Source organism: Phaenicophaeus curvirostris, chromosome 1, assembly GCF_032191515.1.
Source record: "Phaenicophaeus curvirostris isolate KB17595 chromosome 1, BPBGC_Pcur_1.0, whole genome shotgun sequence".
Lineage (NCBI taxonomy): Eukaryota > Metazoa > Chordata > Aves > Cuculiformes > Cuculidae > Phaenicophaeus > Phaenicophaeus curvirostris.
In genome coordinates, this window is record NC_091392.1 from 83208329 (window position 1) to 83233800 (window position 25472).

At 45.6% G+C, this 25472-nt stretch overlaps 1 protein-coding gene across 1 annotated transcript in view; it reads right to left on the reverse strand.

The window, feature by feature from the left end:
- Positions 1-25472, reverse strand: part of EPHA1 (EPH receptor A1) — a 38502-nt gene that overhangs the window by 1035 nt on the left and 11995 nt on the right. Inside the window, exons 3-17 of the mRNA XM_069865771.1 lie at positions 21922-22197; positions 19861-20251; positions 13921-14076; positions 12723-13055; positions 11356-11480; positions 11102-11261; positions 6672-6768; positions 5826-5881; positions 5427-5549; positions 5138-5323; positions 4676-4737; positions 4079-4288; positions 3263-3412; positions 2375-2568; positions 860-1015 (exon numbers count right to left, since the gene is read on the reverse strand). Coding sequence (XP_069721872.1) covers positions 860-1015; positions 2375-2568; positions 3263-3412; positions 4079-4288; positions 4676-4737; positions 5138-5323; positions 5427-5549; positions 5826-5881; positions 6672-6768; positions 11102-11261; positions 11356-11480; positions 12723-13055; positions 13921-14076; positions 19861-20251; positions 21922-22197 — 2675 coding nt within the window. The remainder of the gene's footprint in view (positions 1-859; positions 1016-2374; positions 2569-3262; positions 3413-4078; positions 4289-4675; positions 4738-5137; positions 5324-5426; positions 5550-5825; positions 5882-6671; positions 6769-11101; positions 11262-11355; positions 11481-12722; positions 13056-13920; positions 14077-19860; positions 20252-21921; positions 22198-25472) is intronic.

The window sequence follows — 25472 nt, forward strand, 5'->3', positions numbered from 1 at the left end:
AAGGAAAAAATTAATTGCTGTTCATATTCACTGGGGACTGGGATGTGGGTAAGGGCAGAAACAGTTACCAAGCATTAGTTCAGAAAGCTTCCTTTTCCTCAGTGCCTCCTACTATGCCTACCTTTTCTCTAGAGGGAAGAATCTTCCAGAGGTTCCTGCCCTTCTCTGGTTACTTCTGGCCACCCAGTCAATTGGCTTCTTGTACCTCATGACTAGGCCTGAGCTCCCATTAAATAAGGACTGTGTATCCATGTCAGCCTGTGATATGGGCCACGTCTCAACCCTTTAGCAGGTCTGTCAGCACACTGTGCCTGCTCATTTATTTTACATAACTGCCCTGATTGGAGCTGGTTATATGTCCCCAACCCTACAACCCAACCTGCCTGTGTTGGCAAAGCATCTGACTTGAGTCCTTCTTAAGAGCCCAGAAGAGCTTTGCTCTATGACAAAGCAGCGCTGGGCTGATGTGGGGGAAATATCATCTGGAGTTCAAGGCCAGAAAATTCTTTATTAAGTCCTACAAGGGTAGGGAGATGGTCAGGTTAAAGAATTGCATGCCATCTATTGTTTCCTCTTACTCTTTGTGTCTGATGTGAGTTCAGAGCAGCTCAGGCCCCTCGACAGCACCAAGCATGGACAGCTGGGAACTTAGTCTCACAGTTTGGGCCGATCCCAGTTCTTCTGGGCTGACTCTTCCCTTTTAGGGCAAGAAGCCAGTCCACTTCCTTTTAACTACATAGAGAAAGATGGAGAGAAGCCTTCCAAGTAAATATGAGGGCCTGTTCAGATAGCACAAGGATAGACACAGCTATTTGTATCATAGCCTGGGGTGCCATGTGGGAATTTAGTCTGCTCTTACTCAGCAGTGAGTTCCAGAATGGATTCCATGGTGTCCAGGCCAGCGGTGCGAAAGTTGGAGATGTAGCGTTTCATGCGAATGGATTCCAGCCACTCAGGTATGGATCGATAGGGGATTCCATCAGACCCGCTGCAGCTGGGAAGCCGGAGTGTTACTCTAAAGACAGATAAAACCCTCATTAGCAAGGCAACTACCTTAAAGTCCAGTCCTATGAGTACTAAAGAGCAAGCACCCTCCACCACAGCTAGGCCAACTCATCTGCTCCCTGCGCAGTGAGGTCACAGATTCACAGAATGGTAGGGATTGGAAGGGACCTCTGGAGATCATTTAGTCCAACCCCTCTACTGAAGCAGGTTCCCCTAGAGCAGGCTGCACAGGAACACATCCCAGTGGGTTTTGAATGTCTCCAGAGAAGAAGACTCCACAACCTCTCTAGGCAGCCTGTTCCATTGCTCCATCACCCTCAGAGCAAAGAAGTTTTTCCTTATGTTCAAGTGGAACTTCATGTGTTCCAGTTCGTGCCCAGTGACCCTGTCCTGTCACTGAAAAGAGTCTGGCCCTTCCTCTTGACACCTGCCCCTTACATATTTATAAGCATCAATAAGGTCGCCTTTCCATCTTCTCTTCTCCAGGCTAAACAGACCCAGGTCTCAGTCTCTCCTCATAAGAGAGATGCTCCAGTCCCCTACTCATTTTCGTGGCCCTCTGTTGAACTCGCTCCTGTAGTTCCTTGTCTTGAGCTGGGGAGGCCAGAACTGGACACAGTACTCTAGATGGGGCCTCACTAGGGCAGAGCAGTGGGGGAAGATAACCTCCCTCCACCTGCTATCCATATCCTCCTTAATGCACCCCAGGATATCCTTGGCCTTCTTGGCCATGAAGACACATTGCTGGCTCATGGTTAGCATGTTGTCCACCAGGATTCCTAGGTCCTTCTCTGCAGAGCTGCTTTCCAGTGGGCCAACCCCTAACGTGTACTGGTGCATGGGTTTGTCCTCCCTACGTGCAGGACTCTGCACTTGCATTTGCTGAACTTCTTTAGGTTCCTCTATGCCCAACATTTCAGCTGTCCAGGTCTCGCTGAATGGCAGCACAGCCTTCTGCTGTATCAGCCACTCCTGCCAGTTTGTGTCGTCAGCAAACTCACTGAGGATACACCCTTGACCCCTCATCCAGGTCATTGAAGAATATGTTGAACAAAACTGGGCCCAGTACTGACCTCTGGAGAACACCACTAGCTACAGGCTTCCAAGTAGACTCTGCATCACTGATCACAACCCTCTGAGCTCCAGTCAGTTCTCAATCCATTCATTCTGGTCAGATTGCCCAGGCCAATGGCTATGCCCTCTGTCACCACAATAGAACTACTGTCTTCCTATCTTTCTATCTATACACACAGCATTCAAGGTGTCTCTTCCCAGCCTGCATTGCTAGCACTATCTCTCCTCCTACTGGAGACAGGGAGGGGAAAAATCTCCCAGTTAGCCTCTCCTCCTCCAGTGATAGCCTGCTTACCTGGGATCAAAGTCTGCAACAGGCCGGAGAAGGTGGGGACTTGCGATGAAATGTTGCAGCTCTGCCCGGATTTCCTGAAAATGAGGTCTCCTCATCCGATCGTGTGACCAACAGCTCTTCATGAGCTCATAGAGGATAGATGGGCAGTCCACAGGCGGAGGGAGCCGGTACCCGTCCTCTAAGCTTTTCATCACCTGCACATAGGACACACAGAAATCTGGCTGAGAGTGCTAAAGAGGAGCCAGAGACCTCTGTGGGGCTGGGAGCAGGCAGTTCACCATTTCACACAGTGTGCAGTCACAGAGGGGTTAAAGCAGATTGCATGTGTGTGAAGTAGGTTTTGGGCAGCACAGCAAAGGATCAGGACACCTAAGAGACGTAAAAAGATTAAGTGGCATATGCAGGTACTTTCAGTCCTTTAGCACCCTACCACTAACTTGCCATTCAGGGCACATGTTCATGAGAAGTGAGGACCGAATGATCCTGGCACTGGCCTGGTGAGAAAAGGGGAACCAGGCTTTAAGGAATAATTTCAACAGCATGTACTCAAAGGTGTGCTGAACCTAGAATGAGAACGAGACCAGACATAACACTCTAAAGCTAGAGGAAGGAGAGAAAGAAAGCAGCAGAGAACACCCCCAGACCCAAAGGCTATGGCTGATTTAACCAGTCTTTAATTTGGCACGTTGCTGTTGACACCTGAACATGGTTCAGAAGCCCAAACACTTATTGCCCTTAACTTGGCTGATTATTAGCAGGGAGGGAGACATAGTAGCTATATGCTCAAAAGAATGTCAAGACTGCAGGCTGAGGAAGATCTACAAAAGTCGGGCCTCCAGGCCTAGTCTGTTTTTTTTTAAACCAGCGCTTCGACTCAGTGTCTGTTACCTCTTGATTGGTCATGCTCCCATATGGCTTGTCACCAAATGACAACACCTCCCACATGACAATTCCGAAGCTCCAGACATCACTGGCTGAGGTGAAAATCCGGTGAGCAATGGCCTCTGGTGCTGTCCATCGGATGGGAATCTTACCACCCTGCCAAAGAGCAGAGATATAGTGTATCCAGCATGCATTCAGTTGTGTTTCTCCAGTGCTTTCATGCAAGAAGCTTACAAAGTGGTTCAAAGACTGGACCCACTTCACTTGAGATGATGTGTAACCACCTCTGGGAAATTTCTCAGAAAGACAGAAACATTCTTGCAATGGGAATGAGTTTAAGCCCTCAGTTTGGCTGAATGCTACACAAAACTACTGCTGTGGGAGTAAGAGCCTGACACCAGTCACAGCCCTACACTGAACAACACCAGACATTAGAATCACTGGAACGTTCACTGAGAGGGACCCGTAGATGTCTCTAGTCCTAACCCCTGATAACAGCAGGGTTATCTTCAGAGCTAGGTTTAGTTAACTGAAGCCAAAAGATCAGACCTCTCATTTTGCTTCTCATTTCAAAACCACAATTCTTCTAACATTTAACAAACAAAATCAACATGGACTCCAGACAGAAAGGCACTACCTTCTGAATTGTCCACACTGTGACTTGCAGTTTTACTATGGGTTTTCCTCAGAGAATTTCAATCCAAATCTTCCCCGGCTTAGTGTTACCCATTATGAAGAAATGCTGCCATCCTTATGTGGCAGAATCCCAATCCCTTGAAAAATAAAGTTCATTACAAGGCTGAGAGATAGTTTCTGCATTACCTTGGTTTCATAGGTTCCCTCTGCATCATTCTCCAATATTCGAGAGAGACCAAAGTCAGACACCTTGCACTGAAGACTGCGTGTTACCAGGATGTTGCGAGCTGCCAGATCCCGGTGCACATAGTTCTGTTCTGAAAGGTAAGTCATGCCAGAGGCTATTCCCTGCAGCATGCTCACAAGTTGCAGAGGGCTAAATTTTTCCTCATTCTCCTGCATGGAAGAAGAAGTGAGAGAACATCCTGGTCAAGTGACATCTACCTGCTTGGTTTCAAGTTACTGGCCTTATCAACTTGCAGAAGTGGGCGCTGCTGATCAAGTAAAAAGGCAATGCTGCAGCCCAAAGGACCCAATTCTCAATAAAGAATGGTGGCCTTCAGAGTCATCATTAGGCACCTGGACTTTGACTACCAAAGACAGCAGTCTGGACACTATGAAACTGGATGGCATCAAACTTCAGCTGCTGAGACTGGAAATGTTAGCAAGCAGAAAGTAAATGGATGTCTGGATCTTATTTCTAGTCTTCTTCTAGGGTCCTAAATCCAGGTCAATTACACGTTCTGGCACTAAACAAGCCTATTACAGATTGGAGTCTCTCACCCGGAGGAAGGTATCCAGCGCTCCATTCTCCATGTACTCGGTGATGATCATCATTGGTCTCCCTTGAGGAAGACAAGAAGGTGTCAGTCTTTTTGCAATTGCCCCAACAAAGAGAGTCATATCCAGCCCCAGCCAACATTCACACTCTGCTGACAGAGCTGGCTAGCCCTTCTCCTTAGATCTCCCTCAATGATTTTGTATTCCTCCTTGTGTCACACATGTAAGCTTACAGCATTCCTTACACTCTCCCAACTTCCCATCCACTCACCAGCCCAAGAAGACCTCTCCTAACACTGCCTCAAGACTCTGTTGGAAATCCGTACCCTCCTCCCTTCCTCATTCTCTGCCACAGGCTAACATGACGACGCCTGTATTGTCCCAGCACAGCCTCTCTGACAGCATCCCCTCTTAGAAATGTGCTGGTTTTGGCTGTCATACCAGGACTCTTTCACAAACTCTTACTTTTGGTGACAACTCCTTCCAGACGCACAATGTTCGGGTGATTGAATTGTCCCATAATTGTTGCCTCACGCAGAAAGTTCCACCACTGTGAGTCTGAATATGTCGACTTCAGGGTCTTGATGGCAACCACGATACGTTCTTTCCCCGGGAGCCGCAGGGACCCACGATAGACCTCCCCAAACTCCCCTGAGGACAGCCAGAGGTAAACAGTCAGAGATGAACTCGGGAATAGGCAGGAAAATAAAAGTTTGGGAGAACTGAAATATGGGGAGAGTGACAAATAACTCACCTTCTCCAATCACATTCTCCATAGTGACACAAGAGATGTCCAGTTCCTTAGTGAATTCCAGTACCCCTCTGCTGGGGTCATCATATGGTTGCAGGTCTACATAGGGCTTCAACCAGACCTTCTCTGTGGTAAAGGGAAACAAAAGAGCAATTTCAACTGTCAACTCTTTGGACATCCTTTGCAGAGCACAGCTACAGAAGAAGAGGTTAATCCATGGGATTCTGACAATATCAGTAAACCAATCTACTAAATGTACATTGAAGGCTAGAGCTGCTATGGGAAGAGGCAAATTACATCAGAAAATCTATAACAGTGTCTGGTTTGAAACTACTGTTTCTTTTCATTCCTTCCAACCCATTCCAGGCTTCTCCCTGGTTCTTCTTTCCCTTTGAAGCTCACCTCGATCAAAGCCTGAAGTACTGTAATCTGGCCGTGCTTGTCTCCGACGAGCCCGCCTGGAACATCAGAAAGAGTCATGAAAGTAAAATGGTCAGCAGATTGCGAAGAGAAAAGCAAGACTTGCAGGGCATATTCCCTAGCTGGTCAGGACAGAGTTCAGGGTAGCTCAGAGCAAAGTCAAACCAGACACTGCACCTGCTTGGTATAGTGCAGCTAACAAGAAAATACGATGTTTTGTTTATATGTAGAAATGGAACTTTGTTTCCATGCAGGTAGTTTTGTTCAGTCTTCTACTTGTTGAATTACAGATGAATTTCTATTTTAGGTTTTCTGTACACTTCCAGCACAGTACCTGATCTTCTTATAACCAAACAATAGCAGCTTTGTAGACGTTTAGAAAGGAAGTAGAATTTTATATCTGGGTAGAGGACCACTAAGGTAATGGTATATGGAAAATCATTTGAAATTACTGGATACGTGTATTCCCCACTTAATTTATCAGCAGCTATAGAAATATTGTTGTACCCTAACAACATTTTTATTCATCTGTCATGATCACAGCATGATAGAGCTGGATTAACAAAACTGAGAAAACATATTTTGCTCTGTCCTCAGCAGGAAGCATTATCTAACAGACATCTCAATCCCTCGAGTCCTGCTAATAAAACTTACTTCCTGAGACTCATTCCATCTTACGGCAGCACCCTGGTCTTACTCTTTCTTCTCTAACTAACCTCTACCCATCTAAGATCATGTAAGAAATCAGGGCCTCCCTCCCTTTTTCAAACTCCCATCGCTCAGATGTTCCTACATCTATAATTTTTAATACCAACAATCAAAACTTACTTGCGCCGAAAGATGAGAAGTCCCAGAAGCAGCCCCATAAACAGTAGAACTCCAAAGACAATAGAGACTATGACTCCACCAGACAGAGCTCCCGTGTCTGCAGAAACAAAGAGAAAGGCGGTATTATTTGAAAGACTGAGAGCCAAATACGTCTGGAATGTAGCAACCAGTTTCTACCAGCCAATGATACTAGGTAAGCTACAGCCATTTGTCTTCCAGGCAGCAGAGGCACCAGATTTGAGTCCTATCATACACAGAATCATAGAATCACCAGGTTGGAAAAGGCCTCTTGGATCATCAAGTCCAACCATTCCTATATGCCACTAAACCATGTCCCTGAGCACCTCGTCTACCCATCTTTTAAATACCTCCAGGGATGGTGACTCAACCACCTCCCTGGGCAACCTGTACCAGTGCCTGATGACCCCTTCTGTAAAATATTTTTTTCTGATATCCAGTCTGAACCTCCCCTGATGTAGCTTGAGGCCATTCCCTCTTGTCCTGTCCCGTCACTTGGGAGAAGAGGCCAGCTCCCTCCTCTCTACAACCTCCTTTCAGGTAGTTATAGAGAGCAAGAAGGTCTCCTCTCAGCCTCCTCTTCTCAATGCTAAACAACCCCAGCTCCCTCAGCTGCTCCTTGTAAGACTTGTTCTCCAGCCCCTTCACCAGCTTCGTTGCTCTTCTCTGGACTCGCTCCAGAGCCTCAACATCCTTCTTGTGGTGAGGGGCCCAGAACTGAACACAGGATTCAAGATGCGATCTCACCAGCGCCGAGTACAGAGGGAGAATAACCTCCCTGGACCTGCTGGTCACACTGTTTCTGATACAAGCCAAGATGCCATTGGCCTTCTTGGCCACCTGGGCACACTGCTGGCTCATGTTCAGTCAGCTGCTGGTCCTTCTCCTCCAGGCAGCTTTCTAGCCAGACTTCTCCTAGTCTGTAGCTCTGCATAGGGTTGTTGTGCCCCAAGTGCAGGACCCGGCATTTGGTCTTGTTAAACCTCATGCCATTGGACTCAACCCAGTGGTCCAGCCTGTTCAGATCCCTTTGCAGAGCCTCCCTACCCTCCAGCAGATTGACACTTCCTCCCAGCTTAGTGTCATCTGCAAACTTGCTAAGGGTGCACTCAACGCCTTCATCCAGGTCATTGATAAAGACATTGAACAGGGCTGGACCCAGCACTGAGCCCTGAGGGACACCGCTTGTGACCGGCTTCCAGCTGGATATAACACCGTTTACCACCACTCTCTGGGCCCGGCCATCCAACCAGTTCTCCACCCAGGAGAGTGTGCGCCTGTCCAGGCCAGAGGCTGACAGTTTCCTAAGCAGAATGCTGTGAGAAACTGTGTCAGAGGCTTTACTGAAGTCCATGAAGACCACATCCACAGCCTTTCCCTCGTCCAGTAGGCGGGTCACTTTGCCATAGAAGGCAATCAGGTTAGTTTGGTAAGACCTGCCTTTTGTGAACCCGTGTTGACTGGGCCTAATCACCTGGTTCTCTTGCCTGGGCTTCATGATAGCACTCAAGATCACCTCTTCCATGACTTTCCCTGGCACTGAGGTCAGACTGACAGGCCCGTAGTTTCCTGAATCCTTCCTCCGACCCTTCTTGTAAACGGGTATAACACCAGCCAGCCTCCAGTCCAGTGGAACTTCCCCAGTCAGCCAGGGCTGCTGGTAAATAATAGAACGGGATTTGGCAAGTGCGTCCGCCAGCTCCCTCAGTATCCTTGGGTGGATCCCTGGAGCACCTTCTGGTGGGTATCTGGTTGACTCTTATTTACAGTACTCGTCCTCCAGTTGAGTAATTTATTCTTATGCCTGATTTCCCACATATATTCCGAGACACTTTCAAAAACATAGTACAGCTCTTAGCTCTTCTTTCCTACTTCCCTTCAACTACTTTTTCAGATCAGACCCTTCTTCCTGCTTAGCAGCTGATTTAGACTACGGCATAGCTAAGACATTGTTTTCCCCAGCAGTCTAACTTGAATTTGTTCTTGTCTATGAAATTAGTTTCCTCTTCCCCGTCCATCAATACCTGGCTTGGTCCTTTGCCCAATTACCTTGACAGAAGCCACTGTCTGCTTAGGCCTTATAAACAAAGCAGGTACTGAATTATGAACTTGCAGTCTAACATCATATGCCTGCTTACTCAAAACTAAGCGTCAGGCGGTTTCATTTTGTGATTGGATAGCTTTCAGATAGTGTTCACATACTACAAGCTGCCTTCTTTCATTTAGATTCTCAAACTGAAGCCAACCATTTCTGTGGGAAACCTCGGCTGGTCCGAGGGAGTGGAGTGCAAGTTTAACATCGACCTTGAGCAGATACTCATGTATCCATGAAGAGGCCTGAATGTCCCAAGAAGAGCTGAGTAAACAAGATAAAGGAACTGCCAGACTGCAAGTAGAGAAAGCTTATTGAAGTTACAAGTGAGAAAAAATCATCCAATCATGAACGATTGCTCCTTGGTTGAACCAATTAGATATAGACACATATTCTTAAAAAGATATAAAAGAGCTGGTAATAACAATAAAAAAGGTCTTTGCTCATAACTTTTGCATGTTGTGTCTGTCCCAACAGCGACACATTTCCATACAGTATATTTGATTTTCATCAGAGTATATGTTAAATGACCTCTGTTGGTGAAGTATGTGTTTTTAAAAATTATTTCTCATAGCTTAAAAAAAAATTTTAAAAAATTGAAAATACATTAATGAAAAGTGTTCATATCTATATCTAATGAGAATCTATGTTTTTTAATATTTTCCCTAAAGAGATTTAGGGAAACATCAAGAATAAAGAAAATTCCTAAAGAAATCATTTCAATAAATTAACAGATTTTAAAGCAAGGAAAAGCTTGCGTAACACAGATAACTGTGTCTGGAAGTGTATCCTAACATACAGTCCAATGGTCAGCATCCATAGAGCATAACTAATACTTGTTATTCTTGCTCAATTTGACGCTGACTCATCCCACTAAAATTATTAAAAATTGCCAGCTTAGTAAAGCAGAAATCAAGATGCAGAGCTAATGTTCTTTTGTGTTAAAATCAAAAAGGAACTTGGAAGGTGAAATAATATCTTTCATTAAGAAAATGGAGAAGCTTTTAGGCATGTAGCACTTTTGCAGGAAATAAAGGGATCTAAATTCTCAAATTCAGATTAAAAAAACACTGCCTTACTCTGCAAAGCTTGTTCCACTAATACCCCATGACTGTTAGAGCTAAATAGTGCTTCTGTTATTAAAGAAAAAATCCCACCAAAAGAAGCCTTGCTAGCAGTTCTTTTTAATCCCTTTCATGTTCAAAATACCTTTGTCTTGAAATGATCAGGTGATCTACTGTTATTTAAAAAAAAACACAAACAAAACATAATCTTGATAGAAGTATTTTTTAACATGTCCTCTTATAATCAAAACCATCTAAGGTACAAGGCAACATACATATTTTCCACAGAATCCCTGTTGTTCTATTGGTTAAAGATATTTGTGAAAATTTTACCAAAAAGCTCCTGGTGCCAAAAAAGCCCAATCTTTAAATTGTATTCCAGTCACAGCAACCCAACTCCTTATCAGCTTTTGCACAGTTAACTATTTAGTTATATTAAGGTATGCCTAGCTTTCTTCAATGTCCTTATTTCATGACAATCAAGCTAGCCTTTCAAAGGCATTATTTTAACAGATGTATTTCTGAAATTATCCACAGAGTCAATAGGAGGACCTGTGAGTATATGGAATGAAGAGAGACCAAACTCCATTACAGAAAACTTTTAATAAAGGGCAAGTTTCTGCAAACCCAGGGAAAGGGGAGGTTGGATGTCAGGCCTGCATGAGATGTTCTTTGACATCGGAGAGAGGTCTTGTGGCCTCAATATCTTAGCCTTCTACACATCATGCTTTAGTGGAGAACTTTTTCGGCAGCACACACCATCTTTTTGGGCCAAGTTACCTTCAAGGGCTGAACTACACACAGCAGAAGTCATGAAGCTGGGAAAAAAATTGTGGTGAGGTCCTTTGAGTTCTCCTTTTCACCAGTAACTTCCATACAAAAGGAGGCATATGGTAATAATTTTGCTAATATTCAAGCTTAGAAACATTAGCCAGAATCAAAATGCCTTTCAGAAGAACTAGATGAAGAGCTGGAAAGTAATTCGCCAGTACAACACACAAATCTGAGACTGATCAGTTCTGAACCAGAAAGTACAAGTCTATTTTATCTGACAGCAAGGAAACATGATAAATGCCTCCTTCTTCTACACTTTTACAAAGCAACAGGCTTCACCCTGGTGACAAGGAACTCCGGAGCATGTTTGTCTGTGCCTTACAACTAGCAGAACACAAAAAGAGATCTGTGTACCATGTGAATGCACAATCTGATGGAGAAGTGAGCTTTTCCCAAATGAAATACTAGCAGTTGCCCTTTACCTGGTGGAAGGGTGCGGAATTCCTGCTCTGGGGAGTAGGGTCCAGGCCCAAGGGGTGTGATGGATCTCACACGAAGCAGGTAGGCTGTGTCTGGCTGCAGGTCTGTCAGAGTGACATTTGGCTCAAGAAGGTGCTTCACTGTGTAGCGTGCCTCCTCTCCCTGCAGAAATCAAACAGGGTCAAGAAACAAATACACATTGAATAAAGAGGACATTTCTACCCATTCCAGTGAAATGGTGGGGAAAGAACCTCACCTTTTCAAAGAACATGACCTCATACTCCACTGAGGTCCGGCTCCGCTGCCGTGGGGCAAGCCAAGAGACAGAAAGACTACTGTCATCTCTTTGTGTCAGGATAAACTGGGATACCGTCACTGGAGCTGCAGGGGAGACAAAAGAGAATGTCAGGAAGAAAAACTAACATAATGGAGACTAGGCCGTCTCTCCCCCAAGAGCTCTGTCTTTCTTTCTCTGGGCGTATCATGCAACTGGAACTGACTTTCATTGCCATTGCCACTGCCACTCCCTCATCTTTCTCTTCTCTGTTGAAAGGGAAACAAGGTCTCCAATTGTAATTAATTGCTTTCCGTGAATAGTATGTTTCTACCCCAACTGTGAAAGCATAACTTTGTTTTGCTTCCAAAACAAAATCAGTGTTCCAAGAAATTACATTTAATCCTGTACTGAAGTGTTTCATTTGAAACAAAAAATTTAGGATTTTATGCTCTTACAGCAGAAGTAACATGACTATCCTAAGCGATTTATGAATGCAGCTCCACTGCATAAGGGTAGAGTGAAATTCAATGCTCAAAATCTCTCAGCCGACTGCAAACACATGCAGTTCATTAATATAAAGATAATTCCCAACAGCCTGCAAGGATTGAAGAGTCGAGCCTGCTTCTCTCCTTGTCCTTCATCATTGCCAGAAAGGGATAAGGCGAGCCAAAAGTAGCTCTACTTTTCTAGCTCAGAGTTGTGCTGCCCCCGCATAGCATCAGAAAGAAATGTTGTGTTTTGTTACTATATCAGAACTTGGGGAAAGCACGGAGGGCTGTTGAGCACTGCAATGTCACTTTTCTATAACAATGTTTCAGAGCACTCTGGAAAGTATTCACAGGACAGCCAAACCAGCCACCATGAAGGTAAGCTACAGAGGTGTATCAAGAATTTGCATGTTTTTATCACCCTCATTTCTCCATGCTATCAAAGTTGTGAAGTCTTTTCTTCAGTTACAGCAGAGTTTAAGCTGTATTTGACTAGATTTTTTGCAATATCTGAGTCATAGGAAATATTTCATGCCACACTTGCTGTTCTTTTGTCACACAGATAACAATACTTAGGCTGGATTACACTACTGTATGACAGGGAGGGCCTTATCCTCCTGACTTCTGGTAGTAACTCGGTGGATTCATAGATCTTGGTGGGTAATGGTTACTGCTGCTTTGACTTGCAAGGAATGTGACTGATGGACTATACAAGCCAGAGGCAGAGGTACCTTAGAGTCTTTATCATACCATACCAACACATGTGGCAGAGAGAAGGAGAAGATGGAGAAAACTTAAACATTCACAGAGATTCCTTTTCTTGATGAGCAGGAAGAACTTCTCTCTGCTTCTGCTAACCTGCATGTCCAACCGCGACCCAGACAGCTGGAGCAGTTCTCTGTGAAGCAGGCCCCACTCCTGAGACACCGTTACGGGCTTCCACCGTAAATGTGTAGTTGGTATAAGCTTCCAGACCATCCACATCCACAGCAGGTTTAGCGAGATCAGAAGCACTGGGGGAGAACACCACACCAGCCTCACATGGTTCACACAACAGAAAATGGCAGCGCTGACAGAAGACTGTGTAAGTCAGGTCCTTTCTCCCACCATTGTCACTGGGTGGCTGCCACCACAGACTCAGCTGCGTGCCAATAAGGGAGAAGCTGACATTGCGCGGAGCCGAGGGGGGTCCTACAAGAAGCATGAAAGAAAGTATTAGATCCAGCTATTAATATGCAAAATACTATAGCAGTTTCCATTCTGCTGATGCATTTTGAATGGAGCCTTATGTGCCCCCAGCCTCTCCCTCTCTGATCTCTCATCCCCAGTTCCTATAATTTTGTTTCCTTTCATCTCCTTGTTAATAGAACCATAGAATGATTTGGGTTGGAAGGAGCCTTTAAAGATTACCTAGTCCAACCCTACTGCCACAGGCAGGGGCATGTTTCAGCTTGTTCAAAGCCCCGTCCAATCTGACCTTGAGCACTTCCAAATACACGGCATCCACAACTTCTCTAGGCAACTTACTACAGTGTCTTGTTACCCTCATTGTAAAAAACTTTTCCATATGTCATTGCCTCTTGTACTGTCACTACAGGCCCTGGTAAAAAGTCTTTCTCAATCTTTCTTACCCGTCCTTTTCAAGTACTGAAAGGCCACAATAAGTTCTCTCCAAGCTGAACAACACCAACTCTATCAGCCTTTCTTCACTGGGAGAAGGATTCCAGCCCTCTAGTCATTTTTGCAGCAATCTTCTGGACTCATTTTAGGTTCATGTCTCTTTTGTACCAGGGATCCCAGAGCTGGATGCAGTACTCTAGGTGGGGTCCCATTAGAGTGGAGTAGAGGGAGACAATCATCTCCCTCAACCTGCTGGCCATGCTTCCTTTTATAGCCCAGGATACAATTGGCTTTCTGGGCTGCAAGCACACATGGCCAGCTCAGGTCCAATTTTTCATGCACTAGTATCCCTAAGTTCTTCTCTGTAGGGCTGCTCTCAGTAAGTTCATCCCCTAGTCTGCAAAGAGATTGTTCTTTCTTTCTATCTGCAACTCACGGGTGCAAGCAACGCTCTGGCCTTCCAAAGGTGCTCGGTAGAAGCCTGCATTGCAGGAACAAGATGTAGCCCCTGATTCATCAGAAAAGCTATTTGGAGGGCACTTCAGGCAGTGTTTAGTTTCCAGGGAGTGACGGTAGAATCCTCGCTGGCAGGCTGTGAAGAGACAAACAAGTCAACATGAGATCAACAGTAAACCAAGATCAACAAGAAACCACCAGCTAGTTTTACTCAGCTTCTTCAACACTCCTTTGTCTGCTTGCTTTTCTTCCATTTCCTTAGCTCACAGAAATATTTATGTTGGAAAGGACCCCTGGAGGTCACCTAGACCAATAATCTTCTGAGAGCAGATAGAGATGCATACTCAAGGCAGTATCAATGTTATGACAGGACTTGTAGACTAAGGAAGAGGGATCTCATTCCTCACAGATCCTGTATGAAAACAGAAGCCAGTCCAACCTCAGAAACTCCTTTCAACATAAGCCCAGACTGGTCCTCACCTTGCTACTGAAGATTTCCACATCATAAAGAAGAGCTGTAAAGACTAGCTCCAAGTTCTTCCACTCCTCAGAGTCCTCTGTGTGCTAACTTCATACAGGAAAGCAGTGGGCTTTTTAGCAAAAGCATCCTTTCTGATTTCAAGTGTTGTACTAGAGCAGCCCCTAGCAGGACCTTGGAGAATAACTAGATAACTACCAGTCTGTCTTACAACACTGAGTGTAGCTGGCTGTAGCCAAGTGTAGCAAAGAGTAAGTGCCACGTGCTTTCTGCTTCCAGTCTGACAAAAATAAGCAGCCACATCTTTCTCTAAGTATAACATCTGACACTCTGCTTTTGCTACTGAGCTTGATCCACAGGAGCACTGGTCTGTCTACCAGTTATCTCAACGTCAATGCCTCACCTCTATAGGTCTGTAATAAGGAGAAAATTAATGAGTGAGACTGAAGTAACCTGTCAATTTAATAGTTTACTGGACTGTCCTAAATGAATCTATATCAACTGTATTTTAAAATAAAGAAACAACCAACCTATCATGAATCAGACAGTTGAGGAAAGCAATACACTGATTTTCTGCCACAGCTATAGCCTTGCATTTAACTCAAGCACCAAGGGAACAACCCTTTTCATATGGCACTATAAAAGCAACAATGTCCTGTGCAATCCTTTCGGAGATCCCAACAGAGAAAGCCATCTGCTCAGGAGTCTGACACATAGCTGAGCATAACATAGGAAATAATCCTTAATCCAGAAAACAAACAAACAAACAAACAAAGAAATCCAGCCATTCCTACTATGTGACACAGAGGAACATCTGAGGGACATAAAAAAAAAATCCACTAAAAAAGGCGAAACAAGACTCCTCACCATCAGACTTGCAAAGAGTCATTATCCTCACTGTACATTGAGATCTTGCTCTAAATCATCATCAGATAAGTGGCTTCATCTCATTCCTACTGGTCTCCACTACTGCCCTGCACAGCAGACAGACTGTCCCATTAATAGTGGATGACAATAATTGGCCTACCACTTGCATGGTAATACCATCACACAATCATTTGGGGATACTGTGACAGTACCTAGGCCAAAAGGATTTGCAGCAGTGAAGCCTAAAGAGCACAGGGAGGAGAAATAATCACAAGAGGTAGGAGTAACCAGCATCTTCTAATTTTGGGAAATAACAGAACCACTCAGGAAAGTCTATCATTGAGTTACAATCACGCAGCTATGTGGTCAATGAAAGCAGAAGCTGCTGAAAGTATTAAAAAGCCCAAACATTGATTGTGACCAGCCCAAAATTAATTCTACTTCTATTCCTGGTCATATCATCTCCTTGAGAAACAGGCAAGAAGAAGAAAAGTTAATTTGACTTTCAAGCTGTTCACAGCTGAGAAAAATTCTACACGCTGGAGTGAAGAGGAAAGCTTTGCGGCCTCCTGCCACTTTGCTTCAGCACAGGATTTCAAAATTCCTGATACTGGATCAGTTTGGCTTAGGAAAGCTTTGACAGCAACATGAAAAACAAACCAAGTGTGGGACCACAAACCTGTATAACATAGAGGTTCTGATGTTGCCATAAATGTGGGATGATACACACACCCTCTTATTATCCAGCTGAGATATTCAGTAAGTGAATTAGGGAAATTTGGGGTTGGGGACCTTTGCAAGAACAGTTAGCTCTGACCCCAAGAGCTCCTGTTCCTCCAGCCATGAGCTCGAGCACCACATGGATGTCATCCAGAGGGACCCAGACAGGCTGGAGAAGTGGGCCTGTGAGAACCTCATGAGGTTCAACAAGACCACGTGCAAGGTCCTATACCTGGGTCAGGGCAATCCCCACTTTCATAGAATCGTAGAATCACCAGGTTGGAAAAGACCTCTTGGATCATTGAGTGAAACCATTCCTATCTGCCACTAAACCCTGTCTGTGAGTACCCCATCTACCCGTCTACCTCTTCTCAAGGCTAAACAACCCCAGCTCCCTCAGCTGCTCCTCATAAGGCCTGTTCTCCAGCCCCTTCACCAGCTTCGTTGATCTTCTCTGGACACGCTCCAGAGCCTCAACATCCTTCTTGTGGTGAGGGGCCCAGAACTGAACACAGGCTTTGCGGTGCAGTCTCACCAGTGCCAAGTACAGGGGGAGAATAACCTCCCTGGACCTGCTGGCCAAGACGTTCCCTAGTCTGTAGCACTGCATAGGGTTGTTGTGCCCCAAGTGCAGGACCCAGCATTTGGCCTTGTTAAACCTCATCCCATTGGTCTTAGCCCAGCGGTCCAGCCTGTTCAGACCCCTTTGAAAAGACTCCCTACCCTCCAGCAGATCCACACTTCCTCCCAGCTTAGTGTCGTCTGCAAACTTGCTAAGGGTGCACTCAATGCCTTCATTTAGGTAATTGATGAAGACATTAAATAGGACTGGACCCAACACTGACCCCTGGGGGACACCGCTTGTGACTGGCCTTCAGCTGGAGTTCACTCCATTTACCACCACTCTTTGGGCCTGGCTATCCAACCAGTTTTCCACTCAAAAGAACAGTTTCGCTTGGAAGGGACCTTAAAGCCCCCCTGCAATGAGGTGGACACCACTTGTGACCAGCCTCCAGCTGGAATTAACTCAATTTAATTCAGTACAGGATGGGGGAGGATGTCATTGACAGCTGCCCTGCAGAGAAGGACTTGGGGGTGCTGGTCAATGAGAAGCTCAACATGAGCCAGCAATGTGCGCTTGCAGCGCAGAAGGCCAACCGTATCCTGGACTGCATAAAAAGAAGCGTGACCAGCAGATTGAGGGAGGTGATTCTGCCCCTCTCTGCCTCTCTTGTGAGACCTCATTTGGAGTATTGTGTTCAGTTCTGGAATCCTCAACATAAGTAGGACATGTGGCTGTTGAAATGGGTCCAGAGGAGGGCTACAAGAACGATCATAGGGCTGGAGCACCTCCCCTGCAAGGAAAGTCTGAGAGAGTTGGGGTTGTTCAGCCTGGAGAAGAGACGGCTCTGAGGTGATCTTATAGCGACCTTCCAGTAGCTGAAAGGGGCTACAGGAAAGCTGGGGAGGGACTGTTTACAAAGGTTTGTAGCAATAGGACTAGGGAAAATGTGTATAAACTGGCAGATTTAGGCTAGACATTCGGAAGAATTTCTTCGTGATAAGAGTGGTGAGGCCCTGGCACAGGTTGCCCAGGGAAGCTGTGGCTGCCCCATCCCTGGAGGTGTTCAAGGCCAGGTTGGATGGGGCCTTGGGCAGCCTGATCCAGTGGGATGTCCCTGCCCACGGCAGGTGGGTTGGAACTATACGATCTTTAAGGTCCTTTCTGACCCAAACTATTCTGATTCTACGCTGTGCTTCACCCACCGGTGGTACCGGGACCCTTCCAGCAGGGAGACAGCACCGTCGCCCAGCAAACAGCTCAGAGGGGAGGGAACTGCCCAGAGGGGACACCTGGGCGAGGGGACGAACCCCCGGGGGGCGGCGGGGGCCGGTCACATCACCCGAGACCCGGCGGGGCAGGAGGAGCGGCGGCCCCGGCCGGACCCCAGCCCCGAGGGCGCCGGCCGCCAGGGGGCAGCGCAGCCCCGAGTGGGAGCGGGGGGAGGCGCCGCCACCGCCTCCCCGCCCCCGGGCTCCCCCGGCAGCCCGGCCCCGGCGGGAAAAGAGTCCTGGGAAAGAGGATGCTGGAGGCACCGGAGGGCAGGGAGCGGGGCTGGAGGCGGCTTCTGCAGGTGGCAGCCCCCGGCTCTGCCGCCCCCACAGAGCCCGTCGGGTCACGGGGGCTGCGGCGGCCCCTGGCCCCGCTGGAAATCGCGAACCCGAGGAACTTAACCACGGAGCTGCGGGGGTTGCCGACGGCCACGTCTGAATCTCGGGGCAGGCGGGGATTTTCTAGGATTGTGGGGTGGTGGAGACGTTATGTACCCAGCAAAGAAAGCTTTGTACTTCTGGGAATTCACTGAGAGGCTGAGGGAACGAGTTAACCTCTGGCTTTCTGCAGCCTCCTGTCCTGTAACAGAGGTCAGGTTCTCCTCCCTGGGATATGAGGCAAGGCTTCAGCTTTCCTTTTTTTCCGGTTCCTGCTTAAGGCAAAGCTCAGAACCAGGTCACACTGCCAGAAGGTCTTCCTCTACCCTGTCCACCTTTGCATATTTGAAGGAGAATTCTTTCTGTCTTCTGAGGACAGAGTAGAAGCCTGTGACATTAGTGTTTATCCTGACGCAGACACTGTGCCCAGTCCTTTGCACAATGCCTCATCTTGTCCATTGAGGGAGAGAACATCAAGCTATCCCACAGCAGGCAACTTACATTCACCTTGTCCTCAGATCTTTCAATAAGACACTGCTTTGGACACAAAGTGCCTCTCCCTACCCCTTCTAGGTTCTCCCCTCTTCTCTTCCTCTCCTGGGAGACCTCCCCACTCCCTACTGATCCTACAGAAGACACTTCTGGCTGCAGCTGCACTGGTAGAAAGAGATAAAAGCACAGATGTAGAATGAACCTGTGCCGTGATAGCAGTCAGGACTTGTCCAGACATGACAGCTTCCCTGCCCCTTCCCAGGAGAGTTCTTTCAGGAGGGCGGGGAGAGCTCTGTAGCACCTAAGTGGAAAAACTGGCTGGGCTGTACAAGGAGAGGGGATTGCTGGAGGAGGGCTAGGATCTTGTGCTTCAACCTTCACCAGCTCCCTAAGCAAAATGAGCAGTGAGCGGCGAGGATTCAGAGGCACCAGATCCAGAAGCAGAGCAAAAGCAGAACAAAGCAGAGAGACAGGCATCCACTGACCCTGAGAGTAGTGCATGGATTCCTTTTTCTACATGCCTTAGCCTTGTATAATATGGCTCTAACAACAACAGCAGAAATGTGCTTTTACCTTCCCGTCTGCAGTAATACTTATCCCCCAAAACACCACACACATCTACCTCACTGACTAACACAGAAAGTCGCTTTACACAGTTTCTCATGGCGGAAGAGCCATCCCAGTCCAAGCAGAATGGGACATAGAGGAGAAGCTTGCCCCCTCTGGTTCTCAGCTTTCTAGTCACAGGACAAATACACTGTTCCATGCATCTGACCCATCTGCCCTGAGAGAACAAGGCTGCCATTTAAGGGTTCGGAACCAGTTGTTGAGTGAGTCAGTGTCAAATCACACAGTTACGGCTCACAGAAACTAGCTCTAGAGCTGATGACTCCTGGATGAAGCCCAAGAGGGAGTGGAGAGGTGTGTGCTGGTCTTACACCTGATACGCAAGGAGAAAAATCACAACTGAAAAAAAGAAGCTAAAGAGTGGAGGTAAGGTACAAGATGTGCCTGGCAGGCACAGAGGGCAAGCATGAGAGAGGTAGACCACACTAACTCCCCTGATTCCTCTTCATGCTTATGGATGCTCTGATCTCTAGTTTCCTGGAACCTCTCCCATGGCCTACAGCCAGTGTCTGTCTGCATACTCACCTACACAGCTCCCATCGACTTCCTCAAACCCAACAGCACAAAGGCATTGGCCCACTGGTACCAGCCACTCCCCATCAGTGCTGCAGTGCATCCTAGGGGGAGAGCCCACTTCCTCAGCTGCATATTCCACGCAGACTCCCGGCACTTCTGTCAGCCCCTCTGAACCTGCCAGTGTCTCTGGAAAACGGGCCAGGCCACGCACTGCCTCTGGGCAAGTCTTATAATACACTCGGACAGACACCATTGCTACACAAGCCCCAGAGTTCTGGAAAGCCAAGTAGAAGCCCCGTCGAGTCAGCTTGCTGATGGGACACACTTCTGTATTCAGCTGCATGGTGCCTGATTCAATGTCTCTGCTTGTGAAACTTCGATCTGCTGCCACAGTGTTGAGCTATGGAAAAGAGGAAAAGACAACAGCTTTAATACTGGAGCAGGCAGCAGCAGCTGAGACACTCATGCCTCTCAAACTTCTTTTATAATAAGAACTTTTACAGGCTATATGGTCCACTGCTTTGAATGCCAGTGCATTGCATGCTTTCTTAGCTTGTGGAAGAGGTATTAACAATGGAGCCGACGTCCTTTCTTGCCTCCATGCCTTTGATCATCTCCTTTCAACTCCTTTCTAGTCATTCACCGGCCTTACACAGTACCCTGTGTTCTGGATCTGTGATCTCAGAAGTCTCTAGGAACTGCCCCTAAGGGACCAAATCTCTCTTCTATGATATTTGTTTGCAAATGCTATGCAGTAAAATCACAACACCACTTGTGTTTTTCACAAACTTGTGTTTTTCAATTGACCAGTGAATTACAGCCGCCTGTTTCTGGGCTGTACTTGATGCAGATCAGATCATCTACAGCAAGGTGCTTCTTGTGCACCGCTCAACATATTTCAGCACTGTAGATACTTGGGTGAAAAATGCTCCCACACTCTTACAGTCCCACTGCCTCAGCCAACAAAGGATAACAGCAATTGAGAGATGCTTTTAATGCTTAGGCAAAGAGGAAAGGCCGCCACCACGTGATATGGAAAAGGTAGACTGAAGGTTGCATGGCCTTCTCAGACAGCCTGATGGTGGGGTGGCCTTTCTTCTTGAAGAGAGAGACTGACAACTGCAGGCCTCTCCCCATTGCATGACAACACCCACTCTGTGTAGCTGGATGACAGGTTAAAGGATCTGCACAGCAGCTGCATCTGACAGTGGGATCCTAAGTCATGGTTAGGAGTTGTGGAAGTATCACGCAAGTTCATCTGGTAGGTCCCAGCTGCAGAGGCAGTGGAGGAGCACTGGAGAGGGAAGGGAATCTATTATCAGAGTCCTGCTCTGCCTGTGGTGGCCTTGACCACTCTTTGTTTTCATTATATGCCATGTAAACTGCAGAGGAAAGGGCTGTCACATAATTTAGGTCTGTGGCTTCTTTTAGGACAGAACTGGGTTATAGAAGTACTCTACAAAATAAAAAAAAGAGGTTCTTTGTTCTACAGTTCAAATGTTTCCATGGCAAGAGAGCACTACACTGGGGGAAACATCAGTTAACATACAGCAGTGTTAAATACTTTCACATAAGGGAGATTTTCATTATAGAAAAACATTACCTCTAGTTTTTTCTTAAAAAGACCCTGTATCTTGTAACAATCATAATAAATGATCAGAAATTAATTCTGTTATTCACTTTGTCTAATCTTGATTTGTTACCTAAGGCAAGTCCAATTCCTTTAGTCTCTGCTTTACTATTTCTAAAAATTGGTGAAACCATCCAGCACTGTTATAACCCTTTTGACTCCTTACTCAGATGGCATCCAGTTAAAGTGTTTATGCAGAACGGAGGTCTGGTCTCATTCAAAAACTCCTGTGCCTTCTGTGGCAAAGACTGCTCTAAGAATCACAAAGGGCACTGGGGACAAAGTTTATTCTGAGAATAACGCTTACTACTCATGCCTCTCCCCAGATGCTGGTTCTCCTGGCCTCCCCCAGCCAACAAGACACACCTAGTTTAACCTGAAAGATCTGACTAGTTTAAGCAGAAAGATATGACTCAGTGTTCACCCTCAGCACTACAGACCTTGATGAACAGCGGGCGGCGGAACTGGATCCCGACATCTTGTTCAGACTCCATGTAATAGAGATTGAAGGTTTCTTTGCAGGTCACCACTTCACCTTTGAAGCTCTTGCAGTCCCTCACAGTAAATTTTAGCTCCACATAAACACGGGAGGCTGCCTCACCCCGATAAATCCAGTTGGTGCGAAGCCAGTGATCAGTGTCACCCTCGGAAAGCACACTGCAGTCCTGGTACATGTAGACTGGGGTACCATTTATCATCTGCTGCACTTCACTCCACTGCTCCCAGGGTAGAAGAAAACATATATTGTTAGACAGAAGCAAGAAACGGTTTTTGTTTCAAATATGACAAAAACTAGCCTGAAAGATCCATTCCCATGTAGCATTCAGGGATCAAAGCATGGCTAGCTAAAAAGAAAGATCTCTTACACTGAACAAAAGCTGCGTCTGGTCTAGAGCCAAATATCTGCCTAAACTCTTTACATAGGGAGCAAAGAGGATTCTTTAATTAGGATCTGGATTATACCAAATTGAAGGGAACCACTGTGCATGGACCCTTGCACATCCTCTTCATCATACCTTGGTTCCAGTTTATTTTTTCATATGCTATCTTGTCTTAGATTGAGAACCACTCCTACGTATTACTTTGCCACCAGTTACATTCAAAATGAACAGTAGAACGTATCAGATCAGGATTGCTATCTGGCCCTGAAAATAATGCACGGTACTTTTGGGGTAAGAGAAGAGGTGGCCCGAGTCAATAGGAAGGTCAGTTGCAGAAGGACTGTGCTAAAGCAGGCCCTCATTAATTTGGAGTTGATGCTTCTTCAAGTGTGATATTTTTGCAAACCCTAATTCAACTATTAAAACTCAGTTTATTTTCCTGACTTCATCCGATGTTCTGCTTCTTCCTCAGACAAATAATGGCTGAGAGGAGGACACTGGCCCAGCTGGTTATATGATCTCACTGATACTATTTGTATGAATCCAATAGGATTCAATACATATTTTAACATACACTTTTGCTGAATTTTATGTGGTCCTAGTTTTGTTTCCTCGCCACAGGTCAGACACAAAATACAAAGAGTGTTCACTTTTGATTAAGTCACACACGAGAACTGAAAACTTGGAAAGTAAAGTTTTGTCCACAGGGAAAATAACCTAGAATGTTTTCTCCCCATGCTACAACTGCATTTCTCATTATGCTTTAAATGTTTATTCAAATTAAGTTGAAACAAGTGCCCACATAGATACTGGCACAAGATTAAGCATCTTGGGTTTAAATCACACCCCAGGTTAAGATGCATTTTAAACATGACCTCAGTCTCTATACTACTAAAGGTTTGTCATGTTTCATGGGCTGAACATGAAATTCACACATGTCTTCACAGCACAGCCCTGCAGCCTCTCTCCAACCCCACAAACCAGGTCACTCTGCTACTGGAATAAAAGAGATGGAGCCAGAGAGTGCCAAAGGAGGTTCTGCTTTTATACCATGACTTAGATCACACCTCCTATACAGCCCGACTTAGAAAACTGTCAGAGTGCTTTCTCCAAACCAGCAAGTCCTGCTAAGAGCACAAGCTCCTATCTGTCTGATTTCAGCCATTTACCTAGGTGCATACTAACAGTCTCCTCCCAGGAAGGTCTGGGGATGCTATCTGTGTCCTTTCTTGTTTCCTTTTTCTCCATGTAATTAATCTCCACTGTTACCCCACCCTCTTAATCTCATCCAGCTGGCATATAGCTGCACCCCACAGGATTTACACTTATTTTGCTCGCTGAAGGTCAAAGGTCTGTCTTACGATAGCAAGAGAGAGAAACAGACTGATCAATCTAAATTGATCAACCAGAAGAGGCATTCACTTAATCACCCCTGGCACTATTTCTCTGAGAAGCTTCTGGAAAATGCTACAGAACTGAATTTACAGTACATCCTGTAAAGAAAAGAAGTTAGGAAGGAGAATAAGAGCAAAGTAGCTTTCATAAGAAGCCACCAATGTTAGGACTGGCTTTTAGATGCATTTTTCCATGGGTGTTTGCCTCCACCAAGTTGCTGGCAAATGTATAATTGCATTTGAAGGCCGAGAATTAGACAAGTTTCCGTTAGTGGTTTATCAGAATCATAGTCATAGAATGGTTTTGATTGGAAGGGACTATGAAGGCCATCTAGTCCAACCACCCTGCAGTGAGCAGGGACATCTTCAGCTCGATCAGGTTGCTCAGAGCCCCATCCAACCTGACTTTGAATGTTTCCAGAGATGGGACAATGCCACAGACAAGTGTCAGCAGAAAATGATTTTTCCATGTCTTACCAAAAGACATAAGCTGTGGTGATGCCTGTCCTGAATATACCATTTTCAAAATACAGGACCAAAATTTCATTTCCAATAGCGACAACTAGCAGGGAAAAAAAAAAAAAAAAAAAAGGTCCTTTAATGCAAACTCCTGTGTTTGTTAGCTCATCTCAGCCGAGCTTCTTCCAGACTGAGCTCTTCAGAGCAAAGATGCAATTGCAGTTTCATACGCAATGTGGCGCAAAAAAAATAAGTGAGTCAAACTTGTTTTTTCTAGACTCTACTGCTGATGGGTAAAGGAAGTAAAAAGATTGTATTAGTTATGCTAACAATACAAAGCTATTGTTAAATATGCCTGTGACTTCTGTACATTATTCAGTGAAGCTTTTAAATTCGACCTGGTAGAGTAGAACTGTTACATCCAACATTTAATGAAAGGTTGATGAATCCAGAAGTTGCTAAGCGACTGTCTCACATCCTCAAAGAATCTGCTGCAAAATCAAAATATATGCCTCTGATTTTTAATGTAATATTCTTAATGAACGTGTGTGGTAAAGTCTGGCTCAATCAATATGAAGTACTTGACTCTCCAGTTTGTCTACCAATGTCTACATTCAATCAACCTCCTATGATAACAGAACTTTCTACCCATTTCATTGCAGACACTAAATCCTTACTCCAGTCATCAGTTTTACCACAGCACAGGAAATATTCTTCTATAAGTGGGGGACAGTGGGAGTCAGACCCTCATTTTAGCAGTGAGTGGACTGTGGTTTTAGGGCACTACAGAAAACTTTCTCATGAGAGATTCAGAATCATAAGAAGACTTAGGTTGGAAATGACCTTGGAGAACATCTAGTCCAATTGCCTGTTCCAGTCAAGGTGAAGAGTTCTTAAACTCTTTAAATTTTATTCTCTAAAATTCCTTTTAATCTTATTTAAATTGAAACTGTTTTTTATGTTTACATTTAAACTGTCTTTAAACTTTTAAAACCATTTAGAATTTTTAAAAAGTTGCTAAGAAAACAAAAGCCAATGCATTCAGGAGAGGGCCATTAATTAGTAGCTTGGCTTTATAAAAAGTTTAAGGATATAGTCATTTGACAACAAAAGGGTGTTCTGTACTTCTCAGGAACTCATATGCTAACACAGGCACTTCGTTCCAGAGAGTTGTTCTTGAAATTCCTGGTCTGGTGGTATAGAGCAAAATAATTCCAGCACAGGAATCAAGGTTAAGTGAAGGAGAACCTCAAAGCT